Source organism: Adiantum capillus-veneris, chromosome 1 (genome assembly GCF_014529385.1).
Source record: "Adiantum capillus-veneris isolate H3 chromosome 1, ASM1452938v2, whole genome shotgun sequence".
NCBI classification, from domain to species: domain Eukaryota; kingdom Viridiplantae; phylum Streptophyta; class Polypodiopsida; order Polypodiales; family Pteridaceae; genus Adiantum; species Adiantum capillus-veneris.
In genome coordinates this window covers 34945071-34953930 of record NC_140931.1, presented here as the reverse complement: position 1 = coordinate 34953930, position 8860 = coordinate 34945071, and the positions used below count along the sequence as shown (strand labels likewise).

Here is an 8860-nt window from a genome sequence, read left to right as displayed (position 1 = left end):
GAAACTGATGTCAAGTCGCCAAAAAACCGAAGCCACCAAAAAAGGCGACAAAATAGGACCGATTCTGGATGATGTCCGAGCTTACTCGTTAGTACCTACACGTCGGTCTGTGCGTGCGAGCGCACGTCAAAAAACACACTCCGTACCTCTCTCTATATCTCAAGCTCTAACTCTCTCATGCTCACGCTCGTGAGAGGGGGGGGGGGGGGCTGTGGGAACCAACTCTTGCACACAGGTTGAAATTTATAAAAGAAAATTTCGTTTTCTGGAAACTGACGAGACTAATGGGTTTTTGTTCTCAGAGCAACGACGACGAGTCGGGTGTGTGGATGACACGCAACTAGTGCACTGCAACTTGCAAGCTCTCTCTCTCTCTCTCTCTCTCTCTGCCTCGCTGTAGAAAGTACTCGAATCTGCCGACCTGCTGAACTGCTTCCGAGCTCTGCCCGAGTCTGCTCAGGGCGCCTGCTGCTCCATGCCAGCGCGCGTGTGTGTGTGGAACTGCCTGCAATCGGTTTTATCCGGAGCCTGTTGTTCCTGGCATGCTCGGCTGCGCAAATTCCCCCCAATTACTTGCTGCTCGCGTCACTGCAGCTTGTGCACTGATATGTATTCGGCTGCTGCTCAATGGAGCCCCCAATTGAGTTTACCTTCTCGAGTTTGCTGCCCCTGCTTGCACACGATGGGTGTGTGTGTTATGCCTGTTGCTCGAGCTCGCTCTGCTGCCTTTGACTGGCTTGCTCGATTTGCCTCACAGAGTGTGTGATCGGCCCTGCTCAAGAACACCCGAATGGCACTCCTTTGCAATTGCTTCCCAATATGCTATTGGCTGCCACTGGATTCTGTGTGTGTGTGTGTGTGTAACCACACACAATTCTTGAAGCTCTCAAGCTCTATGCTTTGATTCCCCCTTGCTTAGTCTTTGCAAGCCTTAAAAAGGCTTAGACCTATGTGTCGATTCTTCCCATGGAGAGCTTTCAGCTCTACCTAGCCAAGCTTTTTAAGCTGTCTGCAAATCCACAGTTTCTTTCAAGATTACACCTTCACCTTGTACGGGTGGCATGCGCCAAGAAGCCGGGAACCACCGAGATGCCCAATCCGTGCCAGATTTGCCACCGCCGAGCTCAAGCCGCCATGGCCAAGCTCCGTCGCTCCCATGTCTATCGTCGGGAAGCAATCGCGCGTGCCTCGCTCGTCGATGTAGCTTTGATACCACTTGTTAGTGCGTGCGTGCACGGATGCGTGCATGCATCTGGTACGTGCGAAGAAGGGGAAGAAGCAAGAGACCGTGTGGGAGGAGCAACCTATGGAAGGATATAGTGAGAAGCTCCTTATTCTCATATGTAATGAAGAATAAAGGTGTGTACACACGTGGACATGTGATCGAACACCGGATGTCTGAGCAGGCAAAAGATGGAACACCTTTACCCCAACATAATGGGGACTGGAGTATCTATCAAGTCAACTTCATCACCTTTCACCACGTGTGATGGTCGACTATCTCATCTAAGTATAATCCAAACAATGCTGGAGAGAGAGTGCATTTTTTATTAACACCAATAACGCTAGCAATGATCTTCGACATACCTCCTACGCATTGACCTCTCCAAAATACCTGCTCATATAGTCTCATGTCATCTGATGGTATATCAATTGACTGAAAACTCTGGAAAAATGTGTCTAGTGCACTGTATTGAATGCTCTGTGAAAATCCTTGAAGTCGCAAAGCTCTCTCTTCCTCATCTTCAATCATCAATGAAGCACCTCAAAGTGGACTCGTGAACAATAATAACAGCTCTCCGTTGGTGGTGATCTTGCTTAGCAAGACCTCCTCAACATGTAGTGGATTCCTTTTCCCATCCTTTCTTCTAACCATTCCATCTCCTTCTCAATCTTGATAATCTCGTGAGTGGTGTTAACATTACCGGCAATTTGCGTCTTGTTTTGGTTATTATGTGTGCGTTTGAATGTGTGTGTGTGTGTGTGTGTGTGTGTGTGTGTGTGTGTGTGTGAGAGAGAGAGAGAGAGAGAGAGAGAGAGAGAGATGCAAGGCTGGTGCAAGCACTGAGGATTGGCCATTTGCATCCTGTTCAAGCTGATCCGAATACACGCTGTCCTCAGCTTCCCGTTCAAGCTGCCACCGCTTATGACTGTGTCGTATGGGCTGAACAGGTTTGTAACTCATATAATTCCGTCACGCGAATTTGGCAATGGTCCCTTGAGAGCCCAGCACACAGAGTGGTCTTTGACCCTGTTGCCATTCAAGGGGGTGGGGGGTGAGAGAGAGAGAGAGAGAGAGAGAGAGAGAGAGAGAACCATGACATGCACAGCCAAAAGCTAATTTCATACTAAACACCCTGTACATAGCCATTCACAATGAGATCCACTTCCATCTTTACATTAGTTCGAAATTTCCACAGGTAATATACCTCCATATTGACTAAGCGTTTAAGTTTTCAAGACTCCATCTTTACGCAGCACCTACGATGCTTTGCATAAAGGAAGGAAGGTGGGCAAAGATTGTGGAGCCATCACCAATGCTTTTCTACCCCAGTACAATCATTTGAGACAACAAAATCCAAAGAAGAAAAGCATTTGCTTACTCAATGCCAAAAAGTATACACTCTTGACCACTTGACACAGCTAGCTATACCTCCGTATATTTCAGCCGATTGTCTCTCTTTGGCTCTTGGCACGGACAAATCCCTGCACAACATAAAGTACTACTAATCTGTTCTAGAGAAAGCACTCGTACAACTTTCCTACTGTTCCCACAACTTACTACACAATAAGATCCACCAATGTAGGAGCTCTACTATATAAAGTCCGCATGTAAAATCTATGGCACCAATACACACAACAAAAATTCTATAACATGTATTTCTTGGCCCTCTTCCTTCAAAAACCACCAAACTATGATGTATCCGAACTCTCTCATCGCCCATCATTTTTAAGAGAGTGAAAAGTTCCCACGTTTTTCAGCGGCTTCACGAACGCTTTTGGGGGAAGCACGCATACCGGTCAAAATCAAATGTAGGGTCCATCAAAAAATTGGTTTTGCAGTGCTTTAAGATGTAAAAGGCATGGGCACGGACTACACTTTAACAGGAAGATGAGCGGGGTGAGAGGACTCCGCCTTTAACGGGTTGCTCGGAAGAATTGCTGTTGGGCTAATTTGCCCACTACCCAAATGAACAATGCACTGCTGCAGAACCCTCTGCATCCACTCATAACGGCATTTCTCCATGGCCTCAGCAGCCGTAAACTGACACACATAACATGGTTAGGTTCTCGTGCACGAAAGCCAAGAGTTCAACACCAACCTACAGGCCTCAATCCAGTTACGAAGAGATGCAGCAAATCCTACTTACCCAATGACGTTCCCGACAATGCTGCTCAGGCCAGGAATCAAGCTCTTCTTTGACAACCAATGCATACATATAAGCTCTACATAGGCCCTCCGGGCTAAGATGGCTCTGCTGACGCTTACTTTTAAAATCCCATGAACCTATACATCCCTGCAAAACGTAAAGACATGAGAAGAAGCGATACGAAATATCCTTCGACACTCAGTTTGCCTCATACCATCAATGGTGTTCATGAAGATCTTGGAACTACACTGCAGACAAAGATAAATTGTTCTCAATGGACGAAAAGAGGTCCAAAACCATGCTGACAAAACCCACTGCTAGCCAGTGCACTGAATCAGTTTTTCGCTCCTTGAAAGTGTATCCAAACACTGAATCAATATAGGCTGGGTTGAGACAGGGAGGCAAAAGCAAGCTCACAGCCAGGTGGAAAGCATACATTGGATGAGCAATCTTCCACCCTCTGGACTTCTCTTCCTTCGCTGCCCCCCCCCCCCCTTTCAATAATCTTTTGTAAAAGCGCTGTTATGGGAGACCCACAACTTATTACTCTAATCTTATAAATAATCAACTTACTTGTTTTATCCTAATCAACAAGCCATTGACCACCAAGATCCAATATAGAAACAAGACACTTCATAAAAATGTAAATCAACTTCTGTCAAGAAAAACTTGCTGACCTTCAAATCCCCGCGGACTCCTGCCTCTTCATAAGCTTCTCGGCATGCAGCTTCTTCAGCCGTCTCATCCGTCTCCCAACCCCCCTGAAGCACTTCCAAATTGGCATCAGATCAATAAAAAACAGTAGACGACGCACTTTCAAACTAGGACTGACTTTTCAAACAATTTCTCAAAAGTAGCAAATGATCATTAATGCATATGAAATGCCACGAGTCTCTCGGCAAACCTCCTCTCTACAGGTGCAAGAATCTACATTTCTCATATAGAAGCTTAGCCAAAGCAAAGACCATAGTTCTTGTAAGTAAGCAAGCATCTGCTGCACGCCATGTTCCCTGAGAAAAGAGAGCGAGCTTGGGCATAATGCGAACCTTTGGGAACAAAAGGCCAGGGCCACCCTGTGTTGTGACCATCATGACTTCAATGGTCTGATGCACATCATTTTTAATGGAGCAATCAGCCCGATACCTGAAAGGTACACATCTGTGCAACATTCATACAAGAATAAGCCATGGTTAGGGACCAACCAGACACCATTAACACAAACTCAAACCGCAGATGACCATCCGATTAATTCCGTTCCCATGCACGTGCACATGTACATGCGCACATGCACACACTCATGCACATGCACATGCACATGCACATGGATAAACGCCTTACCCTGCGACCAAGCGATAGCCATGATCGTAGCGCTGGTGATGGCGACCTGTCCTTGCTACCAAGGAGGACAAGACACCATTGTTCGTAGCAACCCTAGGCAGCTCAGGGCAAAGGTTGTCACCCATGATGGCGTTCGAGTTGCAACACACTGTTTCCTTCTCTACGCGAAATACATTCAGGAACGGTGCTCGCACGAGGCGTATCAATTATTGCTAAACTGAAAGGTCGGAAGCCAAAGGCAATCCGAGCCCCCCTTCAACCAACGAAAAGCTCTACCTGCCACCGATGGCGTGATAAGCTTGCATGCTGTTGGATTCACGAACCTGTGACAGCTTTACGAGGATGGATCACACAAAGCGATGAAGAAGAGACGGTGGACTTCGGCAAAATTCCCCGTAGCCTGACCAACTAGACTTGAAGACTGGAGCAGAGGCTGGCGAGCTTGTGTGTGCAGAAAAAGGTTGATCGGGTTCCGCGAACTGCGTGCTATATACAACCCTAGCTCTCGTGCTCTCTCTCTCTCTCTCTGTTTACGAGTGAGCACAGAATTAGGCCAATTTATCCAAGTACTTCCGTCTATGCCCCACACCATCAAAAGGTTTGTTGTTGTCAATAATTCTAGTTCTATGGCCCCATGGCCCCATCTCATGTTTCCCTAATTGTCCACCACTTGTATACCTGTGTGTGTGTGTTGGTATTATGATACTAGCACTAGCTTCATCATCCAGATTCCATATTGTCCAAAAAACTAGTAGTGCACAGGAAGTGCATTGTGCTACCGTTTCTAAAATTCAAAGAGAGAGAGAGAGAGAGAGAGAAAAGAGTTGATGATGTATTGTTTAATAATTGGAAGGAGTACAAGTACTTGTGGCATGATGACAATCTCTACTTTGTAATATGCTTGTCATTGCCAACATACCCATACAATGAATGTGTTCCAAGAAGTCGTTCCCGACAAAAGCTCATCAAGGACTTGTGCTTTTGTGAATACCCCACACCTCGCATACAGTGGCAACCACCACAGCCATTGACTAATGATATGGTCATGAATTGGTTTTTCCACGTCAATGTCTCAACTCTCTTATGATGTTAGGGACGGCTTGGAGGAGCATCTAGTTCCCTATCCTTGAGCCTCTCATTGGTATCAAAGCTAAAATTGGCCTCAAATTCGTTTGCATTTTTGGGCTTTCACTTGCTTTCCTCAGACATGGAGCTAGCACAGTGGATTATGTTTTGGCTCAGTTCAGTTTCATACCCTCTATTCAACCCACACACGAGGTTGCAGACAACATGCACCAATTTTCAAGAGTTGCTCTCATTGGATTCACGCAGGCTAGCACTCCTTTTCGTTTATGAAGCGCTCTCATCCAAGAACTCTACGCGTCTGCATCTCTCTCTCTCTCTCTCTCTCTCTCTCTCTCTCTCTCTCTCTCTCTCTCTCTCTCTCTCTCTCTCTCTCTCTCTCTCTCTCTCTCTCTCTCTCCTTGGAGCTTGGCTGATATGCACTATGCTGAAAATTCGATTCGTGGCATGTCTGATCCGAACCCGTTGCAAATTCTCACTCAAAAAGAGGGGGATGAGCTATTGAAAAACACAAAATCACCAGTCTTTCAAGGAAACGAGAAAGAATGCAAAAGAAATAAGTTAAGTATCTTCCTTAGTAAATGGGATGGTATTCACTAGCTTTGTCAGACTCTAGATGCGGTCAAGGTAGTGCAAACTAGGTTAACATCAGAAGGAAAAGTCTATAAATGGTGGATGTTGCTCACGGAGAAGGTCATCATACCAGGCACATGGGTTTTTTTTAGAATGTGTTTGGAAAAGAATTTCTTCCTTCTAAGGAGAAGGATAGAAATTGGACATGGGATAAGTGTTCTATGTGGCAGCATCAGACATTGCTTGAACATATCTCACATTAAGAGATATTATCCTCAAGCTAGAGGGTTTTGATGACTTCTAGTAGGTACGAGGGATTAACTCTTGAACTTTAGAAGCATATTAAAACCCACGATCCCAAAATACTTGAGGAAGCTATTGTGCAAGATTCATGATGATTGTGATGATAAATCATTGCATAACGTACATATGCATGATACTTGTATGCATGTGAATCTCATGGTGTGCGCGTATGTCGCACTTGTCAATGCAAGGAACTTGCCAATACACTGTGTGCGAGCCACAGATGGCTCCAAGCATGCAACTAGCCTAAACTAGTAAGCTCAAAGAAGATGATGGTGTGTCACTCATCGCTCTACGCTTGGTGTCGTGGAGGATTCCTCACCGCAAAGAAGAGGGAAACGTCGCTACGCCGTGCTCAACCGCCTCACCGCCTCGTCGTCGTCGTGCCGCCACAATGCTCTCTCTCTCTCTCTCTCTCTCTCTCTCTCTCTCTCTCTCTCTCTCTCTCTCTCTCTCTCACGAATACACACACACACAAGGAGATGAAGAAGAAGAAGATAGAGATGGAGCAAGAGCACTCTTCAATTGCACAAATGAGAGAATGAGTGAATTTTAGGTTTAGTTGACTTTTATATGTTTTATTCTTTTTTTGACATTGGGCAATTGATGCCGTGTCTCTTTCCTCAAGAATATAATTTTGTTTTTGGAGCATCGATCATGTGAGAACGTTTACTGGTACCACAGGTGTACTTTGTGATGGATCCTTGGTAATCTCAATCAAGTTTAATGGCGTAATCTTCGGTGCATTTGGATTATTTGGACATTGGGCAATCAAATGATCTATGCCACATCGATTGCACATGAGTATAGGCATTGTAGACGTGCTCGCTTGATTGGTTTGCATTAGTGTGGCGTTATTTTGTAGCCTAATAGGACACTCGGCTACACTATGTGGACCTCCACACTCATAGCATTGAAGAGGTGGTCTCTTAGCAGTGTAATTAATATTTTGGCCTCTTGCCGCAAGAGCAGCTACTTGATATACAGGTTTGGCTTGTCCCCAATAGTCCTCCATGTAGTATTGTGGACTTTCTTCAAGCACATCCATCCCATAGGCAATATTAGGGTCCAGATTGCAGCCTTCCAAACAAGCAATAGATGACTCACAACCCACTTGATTCATAGAAGTGATTCTAGGATGTGGTGGTTGCGGTCCTAGCACTGGAGGTGGTAAGGGTGTTGTTTGAACAACATTTTGGGCCCTAGGGACCATGTGTTGTGTTGTTTGTTCAAGAGGTGGGGCCGGCAGCAATGCAGGCACTCAAGGTGTGTCTGTCCATGCTAAGGTTGGTCTATTGGCCATCACGCGCTTAAATACTATGCAATCCTTAGCTTGCTGACCATACCTCCCACAGGCATTGCAGTTCCCATTGAATTTTACTCTAAAAGTAGGGCATTCACTGGTATTATGCGGTCCATAGCATATTGAGCACCATTGTCACTCCCTTCTTGGATACATATGATTGTTTTGCGGAGCACGATTGTCTCTAAGACTCTCTTGAATAGCCTTGGTGAGATATGCTAAAGTCATCTCAGATATCTTTGGCTCCTTAGCAATAGGCTTTAGGGTCATTGGCTGATGCGCTGATGCTTGCGAACTAATAGATTTAGGCTCAACGGACACTCTTTCTCCTTGAATCATTCAATTATCTTCCAATTGGATCACATTGGTGGTGAGTGCTTTCCAAGTGGTGATACCTCTAATGACTAGGCCATTGTAGATATCCTCATGTCGTAATCCCCTAATGAATCTATCAAGCAATTGATTATTATTGAAGCGCTCATTTGGATTACAACGAGAATTCAAATGCTTCAAGTGACTAATAAAGTCTCTCACCGACTCTCCTTCCTCTCGTTGGGCTTTCTGGAGCTGAGAGGCTACACCCCAAAGCACTCCCTCTAGTATGTATTCTTTCAAGAACAATCTCCTAAGAGTAGGGTAAATCGTTTTTTCTTCCACCCTTAGGGTTCTATACCAATCCCCTGCCTTTCCACTTAAGGTTAGGCTTAAAGTATTACTCTTATGCAGGTCATTGTGTACTCCTAGAGAATCGCATATTTGTTCAAACACTTCGATATGCTTTCTCACATCCCCGTTCCCACTAAATTTTTGTGTGAGCTTGGCTATTTGTACTGCCTTACTTCTAAGTTCTCTATCAAGCATGTTACACATATTCTTAGCAATAGATCGA

At 45.2% G+C, this 8860-nt stretch overlaps 1 protein-coding gene across 1 annotated transcript; it reads right to left on the bottom strand.

The window, feature by feature from the left end:
- Window positions 1–2577: 2577 nt before the first annotated feature.
- On the bottom strand, window positions 2578–5262 carry LOC147464537 (nudix hydrolase 16, mitochondrial-like). Its single transcript, XM_086515417.1, has 5 exons — window positions 4710–5262; window positions 4418–4529; window positions 4049–4132; window positions 3372–3518; window positions 2578–3265 (listed from the first exon to the last, which is right to left on the bottom strand). Exons 1-5 carry the CDS (start codon window positions 4832–4834, stop codon window positions 3095–3097), a joined length of 639 nt encoding a protein of 212 aa, XP_086371543.1. The 5' UTR covers window positions 4835–5262; the 3' UTR covers window positions 2578–3094.
- Window positions 5263–8860: the final 3598 nt, after the last annotated feature.

Excerpts from the sequence above, each read along its gene's own strand:
- LOC147464537 (XM_086515417.1), bottom strand. The coding sequence starts at position 4,834 with ATGGGTGACAACCTTTGCCCTGAGCTGCCTAGGGTTGCTACGAACAAT. Across the intron at positions 4,530-4,709 it reads GGCTATCGCTTGGTCGCAGG|ATGTGTACCTTTCAGGTATC; the intron begins GTAAGGCGTTTA and ends AATGTTGCACAG. Across the intron at positions 4,133-4,417 it reads CTGGCCTTTTGTTCCCAAAG|GGGGGTTGGGAGACGGATGA; the intron begins GTTCGCATTATG and ends GAAGTGCTTCAG.